This window comes from Hydractinia symbiolongicarpus, chromosome 1, assembly GCF_029227915.1.
Source record: "Hydractinia symbiolongicarpus strain clone_291-10 chromosome 1, HSymV2.1, whole genome shotgun sequence".
In the NCBI taxonomy this organism is placed as follows: Eukaryota; Metazoa; Cnidaria; class Hydrozoa; order Anthoathecata; family Hydractiniidae; genus Hydractinia; species Hydractinia symbiolongicarpus.
The window spans coordinates 9,120,633-9,143,884 of record NC_079875.1 but is presented as its reverse complement, the minus strand read 5'-3'; the positions used below and the strand labels follow the sequence as shown (position 1 = coordinate 9,143,884).

The following is a 23,252-nucleotide window of genomic DNA, read 5'->3' as shown; positions in this document are numbered from 1 at the left end:
TGGAAATATGTTGAAATCAACTTCAAGTCCTCATTTAGCTGGTACTCAATTGATTCCTTGTTCTTTCCCTCGACATAAACCACAGTGTCATCAGCAAAGTTCAAAGAATGTGTGTGTTTTAAGCATTTCTCAAAGTCATTGAAATAAATCAAGAAAAGAAGTGGTCCCAAGATCGAGCCTTGGGGCACTCCACAGGTGATCTTCATACATTCTGATTTACACTTCTCAACAGTACAGTATTGCTCCCTATTGAAAAGGTAGTCAGCGAACCAATTTCGAGCAGAACCTCTGATTCCAACACTTTTCAACTTTTCCAGGAGAATTGAATGGTTTAAAGTGTCAGAAGCCTTTGATTAGTCAATATAAAGTGCACCTACCAAGTTGCCTTTATCGACAGCTTTGCGAATATTGTCTGTCAGCAGGATGGTAGCTAGCTCAGTTGAACGTCTTTTCCAATAACCGAACTGATTTTCTGATAAGATGTTGTTATTCTCGAGGTAATCAGATAGTTGTTTATGGACAGCCTTCTCAAGGATTTTTGATAAGGAAGAAAGTACGGAAATCTGTTTATAATTGTTGTTGTTGTCAGTTGCACCTCCTTTGTAAATTGGGGTAATTTTCGCAATTTTCCACTCAGTTGGAACCAGTCCAGTGGAAATCAACATGTTGATGAGGTGAGTTAATGGACCCGATAGGAGTTGGGCAGCATCTTTCAGGATTCCTGGAGGTAGGTTGTCACAACCAGCAGCTTTTCTTCGCTTTAGTGATCTCAGTTCTTTTGCCACAAATATTCGACTAACGTAGCCGAAAGTAAACACTTCTGACGTAACAATTTTTGGTGGTATCTCCCAGACGAAATTTCTTAGCTTGAAAGCTTTGGATTTAATTGATTGTGCAATGCTTGTAAAAAACTTACACAATACCTTCGCAGTATTCAGTTCCTTTTCTTAATCCATGCTTGTAGTTGCAGAAGCTGGAGGATGTTCTTTTGTTGGAAATATTTCTTTGATGCATTTCCAAAACTTTGCCGGGCTTTTACAATTCTCGTGTAGAAGATCCTTGTGGTATTTCTGTTTTGCTTGTTTCACTTTGTTGTTACAAGAATTTTAAAGTCTTTTGTAAGTCGACCAGTCACATTCATTTCTCGATTTTCTCGCTTTGCGAAGCAACTTGTCCCTTGTGTTCATGAGCGCTTTCAAATCATAAGTAAGCCATGGACAGGACCTACCCTTGACACGTTTTGTAAAACAGTTGAGTAATAAAAGTTTCCTGTGACATATTATAGGTTAGTGCAAAAATTACATGGAATCTGTTGAAGCTCAAAAGCTGTGGAAACCAAAATTATTTAGCTGCACTGTGTTACAACCTAAAGATGAGTTGGAAGATGTAAGTAAATGTGAAAAATGGAATTTGTTCTAGCATTTTTGATTTATATCCTTTTTATTTGCCTTATTTTAATATGTCATTAACGGTTTGGAAAACACTCAAGTTTTTGTTTATGTTTATGTTCGACCCTTTGGTTACTTGAATAAGTGATATAATTTTCAGCACATTTGGTTGACCCCATGATTCCTTATTTCCAATTCTTAGGTGAATCTGCTGTTAAGTTTTGAAAAGGATCTATATATTTCACAATGTTCTTCTATTTCAGCGATTAGATAAATGTCATGTGGTTGTTATTAACTTGGTATCAGGCTCATCTGAAAGGGAAAACCATGATGCATTAAATCAAGCGGTAAGGTTGTATTACAGTGATGTTTATCTTTTTTTACACACATAAAATATGTGTAGAATCTAAGAAAAGATGAAGTTTACTAAACAACTGCTTTTCAAATTATATTTAATTTTATAATCTTCAGTTAGTCAATTCTGCTCCTGTCAAATCTTTTGCGCATGCAAATTATATAAATATTTTGCAAAATATTACTAAATTTTGTTGTAAACTTTTATTAGGTATGTAAGGGAATGAAAGAGCATGAGGAGATATCCCTGGGTTTGCTGTACACAATATTAACTGAACAAGAAAATGCACCCAAGGTATTTTGACTACTAAAATTTTTCAAGGCAGGTAACATTTTCTGGACTTAAGTAACTGTAATTTAAGTAAATGTAATTTTAATAGTCTTGGGATTAGTTTGTTTTTGTCTTTTATATGTCTGTTTTTATATTTTATTGTATATATACAACACATTTGAGATTTGAATTTTAAGCCGTTTTTTCGTTGTACATTGATAAGACTTAGAAAGGAAGTCTTCTCTTCATTTTATAAGGAAGTATGGCCATTTTTAAGTTTCATAGGATCGTTTTAATAATAATAACAAAGATCGTTTTGCTGCATCAAAATTTGATTGTATGAAGCTTAAACAATACCATATTCTACTCTAAAACTATCAAAATGCAATCATACAAAGCTTAAACAACGCCATGTTTTATTTTATTATATAAAATCATCCAATGATTGTATGGTGGTTAAACAATGCCGTATTTTGTTCTAAAATCATTAAAACACAATCGTATGGAACTTAAAACAAAGTTATACTGTGTTTAACATATGCACTTCTTTGGCAAAAAAACTGAGAAAAAATAATCTTAATTTTCGCATATCACTTTTTAATATTTAATTCGAAACCTGTAAAATATGGCATTTGGCATGATTTATTGTTTTTGCATTATTTTATATATATAGCAGAGCTTCAAAACATACCCAAGTCTGACTCATACTGAGAGCCATTCCTAGATAATATTTTTTTAGATCGGGCCACAGCTTGACAATGTCTTAAGGATGACAATTGGTAAAAAATAATTTGGTTAATTTTTTTGTTTCAGGCATATCGAGATTTATCTTTTGTATCAAGAGATGGATTAGCTTTGGTTGGTAATAAAGTGCAACAAATATTGACCGAAAAATTTCAGCGATTGTTAGATTCACCAAAAGCACAGGTAAAGTGTAAATTTATTAAAAATTAGGACAAAGCTACTGGTTAAAAAGAACATGATACTTTACTATGAACACAACGTAACTATGCAAAGTTGGTCCTAGACCACTGCAGCATTTGATCATAATCATTACTCATGATCATTCTTCTTTCTTGTTTGAAATATGTTTTCTTATTTACAGAGAAACGGACTGAATTTAAATTTTCACTGATAAGGAGTTTAGTCTATTTTTTTTATTATTTATTATTACGTAATTTCATTATAATTTCTGCATAATTTCTGTATAAAAAAATCGTTGCAGTTATAAACTTTAGTGTGATCATATCAACTGGGATTGGTGAAAGCTATCAAACATGGATATGTCCAAATAATTTGTTTGTCATTTGGGCTCATCCTTTTTCAAATACTAACTGGAAATAATATGTAAAAAGTGCTTAATATTTAGATATATTTTCAGATGAATAAAGGTGGAAAATAAATATAATAAAATACTTAAAACCTTTTATATCTGTTTATTAGTGCTTATGGTTAATTGGCGAGATGATGAAAAACCAAGTACAGAATCTTGAAATGACTATTCATGTTCTCCTGCGTCAAATAGCTGGTACAATTTTTATTTTTAATTGTTTCGGGTGACAATAACGTTCTCTCGAATACAGCTGTACACATAAAAAATTATGTTAAGAAATATTAGTCATTAAACTATGTTGACTTTATAGGTGGTGATCACAGTCCTGCAAATATATGGTTAGTTGAAAATGTATTAAAGCTGATGAAAGCTAACAGGTTAGTATGAGCAAGTGCGAACACACACACACAAGGCTTGCAAGAATAAATGTTAAATTTTGAAGTTTGATTACCAAAACCAATCCTTTCAAATCACATCAAGTTCTGTAATATTTAAATATTTTATATAGTTTTACAGTTTTATACCAAAGGTGTATTTTATTTCTGTCATCCAGAAAAAGTAACAGGTTTAATTTTCGATTTTGCATGAAATTGGGGGTTGGCTCAAATAAAGGAAAAATTACAAAGATGAGAACCTAAACATTTTATCACTGCTGCGTAAAGAAGGAATCATCAAAGCAGTGGTAGTCAAATATGATAAATCATATTTATCCAGAGGGTTGTTAACAACTAGGATGGCATCAAACTTCAAATTTTGCAAGGATCTTCACACAACGCACTTTATGCTCCATCCCCCCTCCCTTCACACCTCCAAAGTCCACTTCCAAGGCTAATAGGTTCAAATTAAGAAGGCCACATCTACTAAAAAACGATTGTGTTTGTCACAACCACTTAAATCTGATAGCGAGAGCGCAAAGGGTTTGTTTTGGATGAATGAATGTGTAAAACTATGCCTGATGGGTCTAGACATCACTTACTATTAGGTCTGTATTTGGCAGACAAGATAATATGTTTGTATATTCTAAGCAGTATGGGAAGCAGAAAAAAACTGGTACAGAAGTTGTATCACTAATAAATAGCAGCAAATTTAAAAAACTAAATCCAAAGTAATTTTTCAGCATTCGCAACTGGCATTTATTTTACAACATGCTCAACTATATTCAAGCCCTCTTTTTAATATGTAAAACATATCCAGAAACTCATCATAAAAGACCAATATTTAACATAACAAGAACCAGATCCTTTAGGAAACCATTAGAAAAAACATTTAAAATAGTTAAATCATGGAATTTTTTTAACGAAAGGAATTTTACAGGTGTTGGAGATTTCAAGGCACAAAAAGTATAGGAGAGTGAAAACATTAAAATACCACAAAAGTAAGAGGCACAGAAAAATAAGTGATTGAATTTCATATCAGTAATACAAAAGATTTTGAGAAACCTGAGTATTCATGTATTTTTATTAAATTAATCATTTAAACATTAAAACAGGGCAAGAGAAACTAATATGAATATCATAATGTTATTTTAGTGAATAACATTTAATCTTGTGTTTAATATATTTTTTTAGACCGTGGCTGGAAAAGAATCCTGGCTCCTTACAATTGGTTATTTACACGTATCTTCGCATAATTGAGGATCATGAGGGCCCTCGCTTTAAAGTTTTGCGGCAATCAGAAGTAGATTTTTGCGTTACGCTAATAAGAGATAGGGTAAGTTTTGAAAATCTTGTTTTAACTGAGGATTTTATAAATTGCTTTTTTTTATTTGCACAATATATTATTTTTTTCAATGTTTACTTAGTTTGGTGATTGTTTACAAATTGGTCGAGATTTTGTTCGTCTTCTTCAGAATGTGTTCAGGTATTTTTAATTTTTTTACGGGTTTTTTTCACAGTTTATATTTGATATGTGCCTTGTAACTGTAGTTTCAGTTTTATAAAAACTTGTTTTTTTAAAGTTACCATAAATGACTTAACTTACATTAATGCCTGAATAAATGACCAGGGAAAACCGAAGAAGTTGCCAAACACTGTTTTTCTAAAGCTAAATGTTAATTCTAATGTCAAGTAATGTATTTTGACATGGAAAATAAAATTAAGTAGCCATTAATTCTGATGTACAAATTTTACAATCTAATTATATTTGAGTTATAATTAACGTTTGTGCATCAGCTCCTTTATTCATCTATTATTTATATTTCTTGGAATAGAACAAGTATGCAACAGGGTCCACCAGCCTTAATCTCTCTATCTCATCCCATTCACTTTTTGAAAAAGGAAAGAAAAAGCTAGCAGTATTACAAGCACCTGGACTTGACAAATAGAAAATTCTTCATTGTGTGATTATTATAAAAATACCTCTGAATATATGCCCACGCTCAAATAAATTCCCTGTGAATTAAATGAAAGTCTATGGTAAATTAATGGTTGTGTTACTCTGTAAACCAAATTCATTTTACTTGAAAAGATTTGTGGCAAAAAAAAATCATGATATATGGTATATACCTTATATCTGATTTCGAATTTGCTGCATGAAATATTGATAGCACATGTAAATAAATTTGTGCATGTAAGGAAGTAGGGTACTATAACATTTCTTGCTTAAAGAAACCAAAGTGTTACTACATGTTATTGCATTATTGCATTTTCCTGATTTATCAATTCTTGTGTCTGTCGTAGAAAATCAATTTGATCAACTTATCAATACTTCATTGCAAAATATTAACACCTTTAGAACGTAAAAACTGTAAAATATGACTCTGCGATCCTGAAAACCTTTCTTATTCATTTTATTCATTAAGTTATTCTGTGAATAAAAAATAAAAAACAAAGTAATTCAAAGTAATTTCTCTCTAGTTATGTTACGTGATAAACACATCTACTGTAGTGACTCCTTGTGTTTGTAATAATTCTCTTCACTTAAATTTAAAATGCTTGTTAATGCTATTTTCCTTTTAGGAATTAAAAAAAAAAAAAATTAGAAAAATCTTTAGATCTCCCCATCTTTATATTGAGAATTTGAAATTTCTGGTTTACCCAGACTTTGCACAATGATAATTGAAGTCAATATGATTTGTAAAAAGGTTTATATTATTTCAGAATTCCAGAATTTACAAAATTGTGGAAGGACATGTTGTTTCGACCGAAATCTCTATCATCGCAATTTACAGGTAAGTAATTATCGGCTGATGTTGTAAATACACATGCTGTCTCGTTGTTTAAAATCATGTTCACAGGTTTACAAACCTTCTGTAAAGCTGCACTTGATGATGTTTTTGTTAAGTTATTTCAATCTTGTCTGAATGTATTATAGGGACAGTTGGTCATCACCATTGCCGTGCATTTTGATAATTATTCCTTTTGCCTTAAATAAATTTGGATTCTCCAAAAACTGTCCTGATACCTTGTATTTTGTTCGGAAAAATTTTTCAAATGCTGTATAATAAAGCTGGTAAAAATGTATATTGTTTTAAATGATGATATTGTGCAACAGAATGTCTTTTGTTGATATTTGTTTATAGATGACACAATGGTTATTCACACAAACAATCACTGTACTACAACAAAATTTAAGATTTGAAAAATAATGTTTTGCTTTGAAATGTACTAACTTTTTAAAATTTTAGCATTTTTTTAAAGAATTAATTTAGGTGAACAATCATTAAAACTATTGTGTGTTTTAAAACTTAGCGAAATTTTTACCAAGTTGGATCTTTATTCAATTTTATAATTTTAGGATTACCACAGCTATTGAATACACGGACCTCTCGGAAATTTTTGGCCAGTCGAATGACAATTGACATGGAAAACAAATTAGCATTTCTTGCGCTGAAAGTGAAATTTGGATTACAAAAACGCTATCAGGACTGGTTTTTTCGACAGGTAAATTAAAATTAATTTTGTAAAAAGGGAAGGGATAGGGAATTAAAAAAAAAAAACACAAATCAGAGTTTATAAATATAGCATTAATTTATGATTTGCTGTTAATAAGGAGCTTTGTGGTAGAGCGTTTGTCTTGAGTTCAAACCCTGGCTGAGTCATGCCAGAGACTTTAAAAGTGTGAATCGATCATTTCTGCTTATTGTTCAGCAAAAGAATACAATTAATATTTCATTTCAAATAATGTGTGCTTGTGAGCAAAACTTTGACTTTTTGCCATATTTCAACATGATTTAATTACTAAAATTTGTATTATATTTAAACTCTAACCATCATTATGGAACAAAGTCTTCATTGTTTTCATCCCTTTTTCTGTTTTTTTATCCTCAGTATTTATCAAATGCAGAAAGTCAAACCTTACTACCAGATATTGTTAGGTTCATATGTGGTGTGATACACCCACCTAATGAAATTCTAGCATCTGATGTTATCCCTCGATGGGCTATTCTTGGCTGGTTATACACCGCATGTCAAGTAAGCATATTTGCAACTCCTTCATCTTCATTTTGTTACCATTAAGATTTGTTTTGTAAAGTGGTGAACACTTTGCGTTTTAATAAAATTGCACAACAGGGGTTATTCAAATGTTTCTGTAATAATAGCAGCTGTCTGTTTGTCTTTTCGCAAAATGCTACAGCATTAGCGAGACACCAAAATGTACAGTATATATAGGACTGGTAAAGCCATAAATTTATTTACAGGCCATCAACTAGTGTTTTAATATTGTTAAAAAAAGATTATATAAATTATATCATGTTTAAAATGGCTTTTTTTGTTTAAGTATATGTTTAAGTATATGCCAATTTTTTAAATAACGGTGTCCACTTGACTTGACTCTAAAGCAAAGTTTCTGTCCTAAAAATATATCTTCATATCTGTTAAATTGAATTACTATGTTTTTTTCTGCAGAATCCAGTCACTCAAACAAATATGAAACTTGCACTCTTTTTTGATTGGCTATTTTTTCAAGGTGAAAAGGATAACATAATGAATATCGGTAAGTAGTACCTACAATATAAAATAAAAAGTTAATCAGTGATACTTTGATTCATTGTGGCTGAAGCAACTGTTTCATGACCTTTTCTGTTAATCATGTATTTCAATTTCACAGTGCCACTTGTTGTATCTCCCACCTTCCTGCACACACTTATTTTGAAACTCATTTTCGTGACCTATGATTTTTGAGCTAAAAACAGATTAACTATTGCATATATTTGTTTAAATAAAGATTATTTTACATATGTTTGCGTTTACATCTTTAGAACCAGCTATGCTGCTGATGCATAATTCCGTTCGCACACATCCAAATATAACATATAGCCTTTTGGATTTCATCTGTCGGGTAAATGCTAATCTTTGCATTGCGATTTTTAATGCCCACATCTTTCTTTCTACTAACTCGTAGTTCTGGAACTGTATTTTTTTAGATGTCAAAACATTATTCACTTCAATTTTCTAATTTAACGAAGCAAGGTTTATTTAACTCGTTCAAGAGTATTCTGGACAAAAGAGTCGTAAGGTGATTTGTTTTCCATTTTAAATTAAATTGAGGGAGCAAATGAGCTTTAGATTGGTTAGCAAAAAGTCTTTTTAAATTTGATTTTAGTTAAGTCGTATCAGTCCCTTTAAATTTAAAATCATAAGTTCTATAAAGGTAACTTTTAGGATTTTGATTACTTTTTTTCTATTTTTGTTCTGTGACACTCTAAATTTACAATAATAAAATACATCAGCAATTAATAATTATTTACGCAAAATAATTAAGAGGGATCTTCTTAACAAATAGAGAATTTTTAAAAGATTTTAAAGAGACTTTTATTAAGCCTAAAGCTCCACTGCATAGTTTAACATTGTTTGTCACCTCTGATTCTATGTCAAGAAGGACTTATTTAAGAATTCTGGACAGGAGAGTCAAGAGTCAAGATTCTTTGTTTATATGTCTTACTTAACCTTTAAAAAAACAGCTTTGTATGTCTTCTTACTTTGTTTCCTGTTTTCATTGTACACATTATTCAAGCTCGCACGTAATTGATTTATTTAGTTCATTAAGTCCAGTTCTTAAGAGTAGTCGCATGGACAAAGAATTAAAGATGTTAATTAGTGAAACTTTACCATCTTTTGTTGTTGTCGATCGATCTGGTAAGTCTTTTATGATATCTTCAGAATTTCCCCAATAGTTTTTACTAATGCTTTGAAAAACAATTTTATTTTCTTATCTATTGACTGTTTAATGCGATGTTGTCTGATATTTAGCAACGTCAACATCTGACGAACCCTCATCAACCACTCCGCCACAATCACCAACTATAGATCCATCCAAAGATTTTTCACTTAACTTGAACGAACAAGCATCAAGTGGATTATCAATCGTTGAGATTGCAGACGAGAGTAGTACAGATGAAGCAGTGTTTTCTGACGAGGACGATGATGACAAAGCAGCCCCACCACCACCACCACCACCTCCTGATAAAAAAGAAAAGGTTGAATTTTTTGTATTCGTGCATGGGGGGTGACCGAAAATAATGCTTCTAATTCAACTTACTAGAAATTACCTATTCTTATAAACAAAAAGATTACCACATAAAATTGAGAAAATTTAGAATAAGTAAGCTGTTCAAGAATGTTCATATCAGTAATTTTTGATAAAGTTATAAACCCAAGAATTTGTACAAATTCTATAAATATGTATGTTAGATTAATATCACAAGTATTGTTTCAAATGGATCCTAGACTAAAATACACTTGTGTTTGGCAATTCAGTGCCTAATGGTTCTGCTCACAATATTAGACCATTTTAGATGCTGCAACTGTTTATTTTTTACATTAACTCTGTTTGCATCTTCAATAAAATACTGGCAAGTAAATTTAAACCATTTTATGGACATTTTTGGATACATTTTGGATACAACATAAACTAGGAGAATTAAACAAGAATTACTAGTGAAATATCTTTTTCAACCTAACAATGGGCTGCAAAAATGGATCCATTCATAAAAACATATATATTTTTTAAATTTTGGATTCTTTTTGTAAAAGATCAGCATGAGAATAGAACTGACATCTTTATCTAGTCGTCCAGTTGAGTAATTGCTATGCTGATGAATCTTGTGTAGCTCACATTGAAGGACCCTGAACAATAATGGTACCAATAGACTCAAAAGAGGTTATCCTGTGTATGCAATTCTATTAATAAAAAAATAAATAGTAGCAATAATAATTAGGTGAAACTTCCAATATCGGTCGGAAATTGTTTTACGAGCTCTGTTTTTTCTTATGATTTTTCTTCTCCTTATATTGTCATTTTGTTATAATAATTAGGTCGCTTCCATACAATCATCATCAACGTCAAATTCTTCATTTCGCCCAATCGCTATTAAAGAGGAAGATTTTGAAACAAAAGTGGATGAAGGTTTTGTTGGTGATGATGTTACAGAACTGGAAGAATTTCAGAATCTTGACAGCAACTTATTGAAAGATAATCTGTTAAAGTTAAAAAATGAAAAGTAGGTCCATAGTCTTCATTATCTGTGTACAATGTATTTTGTAAGCACAAGTTCTTTCAATGTTGTTTTGGAAAAATGTGCAAATGTATGTATGTATGTATGTATGTATGTATGTATGTATGTATGTATGTTATGGAAATCTTCCATAAACAACAGTATTTGTTACATCGTAAATAAAGTTAAAGATTTTAGTTCAACCTTTACAGAGAGGAATCATCGAAAGCTGAAGCAATGGAAGCCATCATATCAAATATTGAATCCATGGTAACAAAAATTATTTATTGTGAATAAGTCACTGTTGAGTTACATATATACATTCTTTTATATCTGCAATTTGCATTTCTGTTTAGGGTGATTTTGATGATGAGATTGCATCACCACTATGTGTCTGCTTAGCAAACTGTTTAGCTGATGATTTAGCCTTACCAGTTTTGCCAGATAATATAACTGAAAAGTAAGTTTTTAAAGTTGGTACCCTGGAAGGGCAAACAAATTCTAACAGCAACGCATTTACATGATTTGTATAACCTAAGCAACGAACAAGTCAGAGCAATGGTACTCATTTCTTTCATGGGTGAAGTTACAGTTGATTCGGAAAAAAAAGATAGAATCTGTCTTCAGCAACAATTTTTCTTAGCTAGTTTACAACTTTGTTAAATGCCTGTCTTGTCCAGCTCGACATTTGATTTTATACTGTCAAGATAGGTCATTAAGGCCTTGTGCATTATGACTCAGTTTGGTATGGCCAGACACTTGTTTTACTAAGTTGCGCTGAGCCAATCTCAATTGTTAGCTCTACGTGGCACAACTTATAGGACCTTATGAAACTAAGATTGCGTCTTTACACAAATTATCCCAGCATTTCTATCAAAATACAGAACGGTGGAAATATTGGCAAGCACCTGTTTCAGTAATGCGGATGCAAAAAAATTATAAACGTTGTTTCGATCTCAGGCTAAACCAAGTAGATCAAGGAAAGAAAGACTTGATTTCTTCCTTCATAACATGGTAAAAGACTATGCACCATGCCAACAAAAATAAACACCCCTTTTTATTTTTAGAACAATTGAGGGAAGTTTAGAAAGACCTCAATATGCTATTTTCAGGTGGGAATTTATAAAAATTGTTGTGTGCATAATTCAGCTTTGAACGGTTACGTCTGAGGATTTGATAAAACGGAAATTGAACCTTCATGTAAAGTTTTGATGTTAATTTTCAAAGATTTTGATGCAGTCATTGTTGCCTAATTATGGCTCTCTGGCTGTGTAAATTTAGGTGCTATGGTGGAGAACATGACCTAAAAAATTGTCCTTTTTTCCAATGATTCCAGGAAATCCTAAAAAACATGCATATATTGTTGCTATTAAAAATTTTAAAAATTATATTTTTTAAAAAATATTAAAAATTTGAAAATTTGGCCATTTATAATTGATTTGACTTTTTCATAATATGCGATTTGATTTGATTTAATTTGATTTGATTTGGGTTTTTGCGATTGATCTGTGCTACAAAAAAATAACAGAGACAAAGTGTGCTTCAATCATGGACAAAGTATAATGAAAAAAGTCGGCTACTTTCGAATTTAGCCTCCACAAATGATCACATTGGTTGTTTTTATATTAGAGTCTTGTATTATATGTTCACTTGTCAATGTTTACAGCGGACTTGAAACCTCAGATCTTTAGGTTGTTAAATCCATACTCTTGAAACATGCTAATTGTTGCTAACGTCAGCACAATCATTTTTCCTGCATTTCGCAACCTTTTTCCGAGATGTGAATTATTTCATTGTGCAGGTGCGGTGAGAAATGCCACTAGCAAATTTTACACGCTATCTACCTAGCCTACGTGTGCGCAAAAGTGACTCTTTTGTCTGTGTTTGATCAATTTTGATTTTTCTTTGATAATGTAGGGTCAAGAATACTAGTGAAATCTTTGAACTTTTTTTGTACCCAAAGTTGTATGTCTCTTGTAAATTCTAAAAATGACGTTTTGCGTTTTCACTAAATTGTTTAGAGATTTAAAGGTATTGGGTTGTTACAGAGAGGATTGTTGAAATTTAGAGAATTTTTTACATTAACAAAAAATGTAATTTCTGGCTATTTTTATGACTAAACACAAAAAACTGCACTAAAGAAGTTACTTTGGTATTTCCGTCAGCATTTGCAGAGTTCTAGTCGTAGTAGATCATCTGCAGTTTACTTTTGGTCATAATCATATAAAGCAGTTCACATAATTAGGTAGAAGTTCATACCTGTATGTGGTAATAGAAAACTTAGTTGAATTGTAATAATCATTCTTTTTGTTGTTGTTCTTGCTGATCTTAAGTATGTATTTATGTATTATTTTGCAGAGCTATATGTTCACTTTCGAAGAATGATGTAAATCGAGAAAATCTATATGTCCTATTGAATGGTATTCATGAAATAGATGAAAAAATTGGATATCATTTTCTGTATTTTCTGAAGGCTTGGTAAGAGAAGAATCTGCATGTGATATTTTTAGCCTTTCTAATTGATGTTGGACTCTGGCTATTGCTGATAAGAATGTTAGCAAAAATTCTTGATTTAAGAAACGAATAAGACAAAAAAGTGTTTGTGACCTTCATTGTTGATGGTGCTGATAAGTTTTCACGTTGCAAACTATAGAAATGTATGTATAGAAGAGTGCGTATTTTTGCAAAGGCAGACTTCACTTTGCGACTTATATCCGACGAATTAATTCACGTGGGGTGGGACGAATGACAACGTGTTAACAAAAACCTTTTATTTACGTGGGTTTAAGTTTTTTCCGAGATGAAATAAATTAAATTAAAAAGGCTGTATTTTACTATATAAGGTTCTTGAATTCCTTAAATTTTTTGCAATATTTTAAAAAACGAAAAGACAGTCTTATACCATCATGCTTCGAGTAAACGCCCCTCTCCTATTAAACGCCCCTCCCCTCGATTTCTGATTTCTGATTATTTTTTTTTAATAATTGCCTTCCTGTAATAGACACCTAGATTTAGCGTTTATTCGAAGCACGTGTTAAAAAACTCTGCTTTGTTATTTTATTTCATTAATAAGGATAAGAAAATGTTGATTATTGTAGCAGTTGTCAATTGCTGTACATTATTTTGTTCAGAAACTAGGCTTTATATTATCTCAAGCCTCATTTTGTACTTACCAGTTCTCATACATGCGTTTAACATGCACTTCTGTAACGACATCTAACTGTGTACAGTCCAGATAGTAAATGTTTTTGCTATTCTTTGTCAGTAATTGATGTTTTTATGATTCGCTACACGTGCTCCTTAGTCATTTTGATTTGGGCAACATTGAAAGTTTTTATGTTTTTCAATTCTTTTTAGTTACAATGACCCAGAAAAGTTTTCTGTGTATGAAGATTACGTTAGCTATTTTAAAGATCGAACATTAAAGACAGTACTCACGCAAGATATGAAGGTAATTTGTTATATAATAGATAAGGCAATGTATTGAATGTTAAATGTATAAGTGATATTGATGGTGAAAGTACCGATTTATTTTTACATAACTTATTTTTTCTTAACATATTTAATTATAACATTACATAAATATATAACTGTTATCTTAATGGATACTTTTGATTCTTCTTTTTATTGTCATTCCTCATGTTTTTTTCGACATCTTGGGCTTGATGTTTATAGAAAACTATAAATTATAATATATTAATAGTTCTCATAATATTTTTGTTTACTGTTTAATAAGAAATAAAATCCAAATTCCCGACTTAAAACATTTTAGGCTTTACGTCTTGGCTAAAAAAATGCGCCAAAATTTTGTACTTCTTTTTACTGTCTCTTCTTTTCTGTAACGTTTCTAACTACAGCATTATCATAGTTTTAACGGTTCCAAGAATTTCTTGACATTTGAGAGGTCTAAGTTTCTAATCTGCAGAAATACTGTTTTTTTTTAGTTTGTAGTTCAGCGCATTTTTTTTAGAAATCACTTTGTAATTTTTAGGCATGTTATGAATACGATCCTGCATTGTTTATGTATCTTATTGAAATGATATTTAAACACTTCCATGAAGTTGCTGTTGGCAACAAGGAAATTATAAAAATGCTAGTTGCTACAGTTCACCCAAACGAGGTAAGATGTTGATAAACATTATTGGTATACAAAGCATGCATTTGGTGATCACAAGTCATGGAAAAGTCTTGTTCTTTTGATTACTGTCATTTCAATGCCGTAGGAAGGATTTTTTTGGAGGCTTAGATTTAGTGTCTCCGCAAGAGTCGTGGTTTTGGCGAATGGAACGATTTATAATATTGGCACATTTACATTGCTGGAAAAAGCTATGAAATCCAACAAAATTGTATGTATGGTTTGTACAAACAGTATGTCAAAATGTGAAAGAAAACAATATTCTTTTTTTGTATTTTTTTAAAAAAATTGAGGGGCTTGCCCCCCGGTTCCTACGGCATTGGTAGCTATTTTATTCTCATAGTTTTTATGCGTTTTTCCTAAGTAACTAAACAATAGTTTAGACAAAGTGAAAAATGTTAATTATTTGTATAAAAAAAAGGTTGTATGGCGTGTAATGTTACATACAGAAGTACCAGAGAAGAGTGTACAGGCCTTAATGTCAGAATACATTAATTTTGTTTTGCGTCTATTTTTCTTGTTTTTCAATGTCATAGATGAACGCGATTTTGAGTGGCATTTTACTTGAAGACCTGTCAATAATCGGTGAGAATCAAGTCGGCGGCTTGTTAGGTGAGTTGCAACTGGACTTTTTTTCTTTGTTAAATGCGCTTGGGCTGTTTATATGAGAGGCGGGAAGGACGTTTGCCGGGGTGATTTTTGTTTCGCCTTTATTTGGAGGAAGTGTTAAAGGATGTTTTTTTCTTCTTTACATTGAAATATGCAAAACTTATCTCGTTCGTCTCGGGACGGTGTGTTTATATGGAAAAAAATGTTTGGCCAGCCTATATATATAAAAAGTGTACCTAACAAGATTTTGTATTTTCTTGTACTTGTTTCTACTTTCTATGTAGAGGCGTCATTGGAGTGGACTGCATTTGAGCAATCTTGTTTATGGCAACTTATCAATGCTGAAGAGACTCCTATTGAAATGTTGATTGGTATCTTACCAGAACTGAAAGCCAAAAAGCATGCAGAATCGCTCAATCAATTGCTTCTACAACTCAGAGCAGAAAGGTTCTTTTTAATTCAAATGAAATGTTGTCCTGTTATGGGTTTTATATAATAGCCGTGTGACTGGTTTGTTCAGTCAAGACTTCAGAAAAGATCCCCTCTAAACCTTGCTGTTCTGTTTTATGCGCTCTGCGTTTTGAAAGAATATTCTGTAGAATTAACTCGGCATCTACTACCCTCTTTTGTTCGTACTGCTTATAGAAGGGTAGCTGGGTGGTTGCTTCTTTACACTTCTCTACACTTTTTTGTGGTAATTGCTCATTAGACTTAAAAATTTTGTTAGGTCAACTAGACACTGTTTCAATGCGCATCCTGTAAAAAAAGTTTTAATAAACCTGTTTTTTCCCTCGAACTTCTCTGGAATTAACTTTTGTTTTTTAAATCTTCTGCGAATCGCTATCTTTCTAAATAACTCTTATTCTTTCCTTTTCTTCTTCTTTTGTAACACCCAAAACCCCTGCAATTAGTAGTTGCCTACAACTCTCCTAGTCAGCTCTCAGCCTGTATCAATTGGGTGTGAGTTTGTATTATATATAACAAACGCTCGCTTAAACCTATACCATGCGAGGAAAGTGAGGATGCATTACTGATCTATCTCTATATATTAATAAGACCTGTATTCTGTGTGTGTGCGCAAGAAAAAAAGGCGTGTTACAAGCACACGAAATAGCAAATGCGATGGATTTTATGAAATTTGCAGTGACGAATTCCCGTAGAATTTAAAGGACGGGTAACCCTGTAGATGTATATACGGGTTAGCGATTAATATTTATGTGATGTATGCACTCAGAACACCGAACCTACATTGATAACAGTGTTTCTAACGGTGATTATACTGTATAAATGTGCGAAGGGCTTGTACATACGTGTTTGTATAATGACATCTCTGCGCCAACTGTCCGTGTGCATTCCTTTCTGTATGTTTCCAATTGATATTTGTTTTTTAAGCCCTCAGATGGAGATCATCAAACCAGTGTTATGTATGGATGTTGAAGGGAGTGGGAAAAACTTCAGTTTGTGTCTGTTTAAAACGTGGTGTCATTCAGAAGCACGTGAATTAGCTCATGTCTTGGCGCAACTACTCACAAAACCAAACCCTACTGTGAAGAAGAGACAAGGAAAGTATGTTTTGCTACCTTTACTTTGAAACTACTTTTTTAGATAATTTTTTTGTCATTGCACATCCGTTTGTTCATTCCCAACAGAGAATGTTTCGCCCCGATCGGACCTCCGATCATGACAGGCGAATAAAATCCGTGTATATCGTATTGAAGAGAAGCTACTTTGCGCATCACTAACATACTGCCTGACAGTGAGTGAGATTCGATCCGCGGTCTCCAGAACTTGGAGCCGCAGCCGAACCCACAACACTACGTGCGACAATATGTTAGTGATGCACGCAGTTAGCTTAACCGGATAGTGTATATGTAGTTTTTTATCATTGTAGCTCTGCGGATATTTGCCCGTCATGAGCGGATGTCTGATCGGGGTTAAACATTCTCTGTTGGGAATGAACAAACGGACGCGCAAAGTTGATTCCCTTCAATATGACTTCAACATGCTTCTTTTGTTCTGTTGTGGAGTTGCGTAATTGCAGTGGATTCCCGCTCATACTAACTTTGAATAGATAAACCTTAAATGCCTTGCAATATGAATATTTACAAAAAGATTTCTACATTGTCTCATAGTAATAACTCACTGTGTGTGCGCCTTTTTGATTGGACAATAAAGCGAAAATTATGACAAAATAAACAACACTGAAAAAGAACCGAAAATGACATTTTTTTAGGAATAACGAACGTATACGGTCATTTTTTTTTATAAAACCATTATTTTCATTTTTTTTTTCATTTAGTTCATCAACTCGTCACAATCCTACGTTGAATCAAATTGTTCTCCATTTAAATCAATTTTACAAACATCTACAAAGTTCGGAAAAAGACAGCAAAAGCAAAGATATGTCGCGTGAGAACTTATATGTTGTATTCCCCCATTTTACTTAATTTTGGTTCCTATCTGATTTTTTAAGGGGTAAAATCGAAATTATTCCCTAAATTACATTTGCGCACAATATTTTTGAGCTTTAAGTAAACCCATTTCTTCTGCCGCATATTAAGTACTTCGGCTGCTTAAAAATATGACATAATTTTCCTTGATATCCTTATTTTTGTCCCTTATTTCAATCGTAGTCACCAGTTCATAATCACGCTTTTAAGGTCTTCAATACGCTTTGTTATGTTTCCACATTTAACTGTTTTGTTGCATTTAGTGTTCAAATACGAGTCTCTTCGATACGCACTTACACAAGCTAAAAAGAATGTTACAGACCAGGACATCAAGACCAAGTATGGCTCGTTTAATGCATAATGCATAGCATTTTTTACGCTTATTACATTTGCTAGAACGATTTTTAGTATCCATCGTAACTAAGTGGGCACCATGTTTAGAATTTTCGGCTGACGTCAACTTGTGATGGTAAAATTAGTTTCTGGTAGATTGGGAACCACAGATTTTGATTATAGCTTCTAACGTGGTTAAGCTGTTCTTTGGCGAGGGTGTTTAGAAAACACTGTTCTGTTTCGTCACTTGTATTTTTGAGTTTTTATTTGTATATATATATTTTAAAAGAATATTTATATTTCTATGCCAAACACAAAGCTTAGATTTACCTACTTCTTTAACTAATGAAATGGCAGCCAAACTTTTTTTGCCATTACTAATTTAACTTTTTCTCTTCCACAGATGTAAGCCTTTATTTGCGGAATTCACCGAGCTACCTACACGGTCAAATCGTAAGCGCAAAAATCAGCGAGTTACTCGAAGTCGAAGAGGTGGTCGAGTTAGGAAAGAGGAGTCATCAGAAGAATCTGAAAGTGATGACGAGGACGAAGATGAGGTAATTTTGTGTTAAACGTGGTCACACAAACAGAAGACAAACTTAGTAGTGATATTCGCTTAAATTTTTGAAGTTTAAACGATTGTGAAAGTAGAGGGAAAATTAAGGGAATAAAAAACACTAACTTGAACGTTACGTGACCAAATTTCTGGTCGGCCATTAATATCTTTTACCAACTATCGAATTTTACCGTCCAACCATTTTTACCAATGCGAATTTTTGCTTTTGCTTTTTTTAGCAAAATTAATAACCAAAATTTTAACGATATTTATAAAAAAATGGTTACCGTATTTTCTCTTTTTAGCGCCCTGGGCGCTAATGTAAAAAATTGAATTACAGGGTGCGGCGCTAATTAGTGGGCGGCGCTAATAAAATAATTTTCAAAATCAAAAATTTAGGTTTGTTTTTTTCTCTCTGTCTTCAACTTCAAACCATAACACAACATAATAACATACTACACAATGTGAATAAGATCATCCTCATCGTCATTCTAATCCACCAAAAGGAATTCTTCTGTATTTTCTGCAACGTTTTTAAACAGGTTATTCGTAAGGGTTGAAGTAACAGTTGTTGCTTCAATAACCTAGCACCATGGTGTTTTTTTAAGGTCCAGCGCTAATTGGATGAAATACGGTATATAAATAGAAGGTTCTGTTACAAACAAACGCGATTTGGGGAATTTTGGAAAATATACCTGTAAATATTCGTTTAGGAGAGTGACGAAGATAGCGAAGAAGAGGAAGAAGAAGAAGTAGTGGAAACAAAAACAAAAGGACGACCGCCTTCAAAGAAACGAAGAAAAGCCTCGAAAAACCTTTCATCAGACGAAGAAGATTGAATAAAGAAGTTTCTAGAGTCGACTCGATTACTACAAGTATCTCGATAACTACCAGTATCTCATTAAATCTGTGAAATTACGCCGTTGCAAAAGTGGCTTGAAAGCGCGGATATCGATGCAAAGTTGACACTTGTTGTGACGAGTAGTTATCGGTTAAGGCGTTGTAATGAAACAGTGCACTCGAAATATCTCGCCGTCGGAAGTGATCACGTTTAGATACAAAAACAATAAAAATGTATATCTTGTATCTAGAGGAAGTATTGTTTAATGCTATGTTTCGGATTTTTTTTTATTTTCGGCCACTTCGTAATAACGACTTGGGGGCCACAAGAGCCTGGGGACGAGGTTGGAGTAGTTCATAAGTTATAATTTTTCCTTATCATATTTTTCACAGAAAACTAAACAAGATGAAAATGTCAAATTTGGCATACCACGCCGAAAAAGTTGATTCAATTCCATGTTTTGGCGCATCGATAATGCTTAGGTCTAATCAAACCAATTGATTATGGTACAATACGCTTTCAACGTGGCACTTCTGCATGGATTTATTTATCCACAACCTCTCTCTAAGACTCGCATTTAGAAAAACCAAAACATATTTTTAAAAAATATGTTTTGGTTTTTCTCCTTCCAATATCTTTAACGGCTATGGATAAACCAGCCTCGTTTCCAATATTTCTTGCTTGAGAATCGTTAACCCCTCTTTACCTGTGTTAAAGGGCACAGTAAAATTAAATCTGCAAATATTGAGCCGCAGGATTTTTAATTTTAATACAACGCAGTGAAAATATCAAAATTAAAACAACGCGGTATAAATGTCTGTAATTTTCGCTTACACATACACAAACGGACAGTCGGAATACGGCTATTATTGAAGAGACTAGTCGTTAGCCCGTGGAAAAATTCCACGGTGTCGCCCGTCCTTCAAATTAATCAGTTGCAACAAAGTGGAAAGAAATATATCGCATTTGGTATTGATGCGCATTTTAAAAATTTCTTGTTTCCGTTACGGGACACGGCTTTCGCGGACACACAGACAGACAAACGACGGTTATTATTAAAGAGATTAATAATTAATTTTGACACACACATGTTCAGAATATGTTAAAAGCGATTCTCATTATTGAAATAAATTAGATAGGGGATAAACTTAGGGGAAAAAATACATATTTCGTATTCTTCCCCTCCAAGGTCTAAATAATACATGTGTTGTTTAAGGCTAAATGCTTTATATAATTAAGTGAAAATCGGAGTGTGATTTTAGAGTAAAATATTCGGCGAAAAAAGTCAGCTTTAGGAAGAGAAACAAGCACTCACTCTAAGCTCTGAATAATAGAAAAGAGAAAGACATACTAATACGCATAGATTATTTCGTATCCATATCTCTGCGATTATATGACAAGCCTTTGTCATGGTGTTTTTGCCACTGTTTAAATTGAGCTGTTTATTAAACAAGAAGCCCTGCGGCTTAAAGATTTCCGCCATTAGCAATAATCTGAACTTGGAAGATGACTGAGTAATATGGGGGAACAAAATCATTGAATATTCTAAAATTTTAAAATTCAATTTTTGATTATAATTGTAACTGTAAATCATAGCTAACTTCATTTCTATATAAGAACAATTTTAAAAGAAAAATAATAAACCTGAAAATTGATGAACAATAAAAACAAGATAAGAACAACGGCAAGACTAAAAATTTATCTATTTTCTCTTTTTCTCTGAAAAACAACTTGGAAAATATCTTTAAAGGTGGCAGCAATTTTTTTTACATAATCAGTTACGAAAGGTTTTTTTCAGACTACATATTCTTATTTTTTCTTTTATAACGCACTTGTCGCGATTTTATAGCTATAATACATTATCTTTCATCAAAAAATAGTCAGCCTCAACAATTCCTCTTTAAATTAAAATTCGTTCTGCTGCTAGTCCTGCTGAATTACGTGCTTGCAAAATTGTACAGAGAGAAATGACGTAATTATTAACGTTAATAACATCAAAGATGGCGCATTATAAAACGATCTTCATTATGCTCAACTGCACGAGCTTTAACTTTTGATAGCATATAAGTATTGTTCATTGGATAATAAAACAATTCGTTGCACCGTTGGGATTCTTATTGGCTTAAAACTCATTTTAGCCTCTTTCTCAGAAAAAAATCTGTCAAAACGAGGATTTAGGCTTTAGCCTGCATAAGTTTCGGGCGTCCAGCCTAGCTGTGCTGTCTCTAACTATCTATCTATCTATCTCCTCAGGCGATTTTAAAGATTCCGCCTTTGCTGGCGAAAATCAAAAACAAGACACGGTATATACTAACTTCGTTTCCAAGGCTTTTTTTCTTTTACCGGCACTGCACTTTATTATGACAGAACAGGTCAGCCAATGAGCACGTCAATAAGCGCAACGTTGATCAGAGACAAGAATGCCCGGGAACTAGGTTGTTGAAATGCATGTCGCCATCTTCATTACACACGTGTAAATATTTTACGCAAATTCTTTAGATTGTAATTATCTTGACATGTTAATGTTGGTATGGATTTTTATGATATGCAACATATTATATGACTCTCTAATGTTTCCGTAAAAACTCGAATCTCTCCGAAGGAGAGCAGTGCCATAGTTGAGGTTAACGCGCCATAAATAACAATCGATCATTAAAATGATTCTAAGAATCTTATTCAACAAAACAATAGGTACATTTTTTCAATCTTTTATGTAGGCTGTCAATAGAAACAACTCGATTAAGACAGCCGTCAGCATGGTTTGTGACGTCAACTCTAAGTACAAACTTTGTAAACAACTTTATCAAAGATTGGAATTTATATTTTTACGATAAGAATACTCCAGCATAAATATATGAATGAAAAATACACCCTGGAGATCCCTGACTCTGCTTCCTATTTTAAAGCGCTTAGACATGAGCACATCTTCGTGACTTGTTTGCAGCCTCCAAACACTTCAAGTTTTGAAGTATACGGTAACTCCCTAACGAACGAACACTTTAAAAAGTGGACATCTCGTGGACAAAAAACGATTGCAATGATAGATAAAACCAAGATTAAATCCTTACAGAAAATTTTTTAAATAGCTGACAGTAATGAGCACACGCAATAAACTGTGCTACTGTAAATCAAAAAAGATAAAATACTGTGTAACCCCATAAAACGATTCTTCAAGTGAAAAATACAAAAAAATACACTGATTGCGTCGAATTGTTTGCAATTTTAGGGATTGGTATTACATTTTCTGATTTCATGTCTGCGGCACGAGAATAGAGGGCAAGGAATAGTCAAGGTTGATTGACATTTAGCTTCAATTTGTGAATATTCTTATTGTTAATTACATTTTCTTCTTTCCCCATATTATATTGTGTGCCACGGTGTTTTTCTTTTTCTTGTATCAAACGGTCCAGAAAAGAAAAAAAAACTATGAAAAGGTTAGAAAATCAGTCTTCAAGCCAGTCTGTATCTGCATCTTCCCCAACCTCGTTTCCATGAATTATTACTTTTTTAGTTTAGTTGTCAGGCGTTTTCGTTCCAGGGCTCTACA

The 23,252-nt window shown here is 32.7% G+C and overlaps 1 protein-coding gene across 1 annotated transcript; it reads left to right on the top strand.

The window, feature by feature from the left end:
- Positions 1-1,076: 1,076 nt before the first annotated feature.
- LOC130636533 (integrator complex subunit 3-like) lies at positions 1,077-19,976 on the top strand. The gene is made up of 30 exons (XM_057446283.1): positions 1,077-1,386; positions 1,652-1,735; positions 1,954-2,037; positions 2,827-2,940; positions 3,457-3,541; positions 3,657-3,723; positions 4,915-5,056; positions 5,148-5,206; positions 6,445-6,515; positions 7,082-7,227; positions 7,615-7,758; positions 8,194-8,281; positions 8,547-8,626; positions 8,712-8,803; positions 9,326-9,423; positions 9,538-9,764; positions 10,603-10,787; positions 10,994-11,051; positions 11,138-11,241; positions 11,849-11,893; positions 13,140-13,259; positions 14,139-14,232; positions 14,773-14,901; positions 15,453-15,528; positions 15,810-15,972; positions 16,918-17,091; positions 17,825-17,934; positions 18,239-18,314; positions 18,712-18,865; positions 19,578-19,976. Exons 1-30 carry the CDS (start codon positions 1,303-1,305, stop codon positions 19,701-19,703), a joined length of 3,279 nt encoding a protein of 1,092 aa, XP_057302266.1. The 5' UTR covers positions 1,077-1,302; the 3' UTR covers positions 19,704-19,976.
- Positions 19,977-23,252: the final 3,276 nt, after the last annotated feature.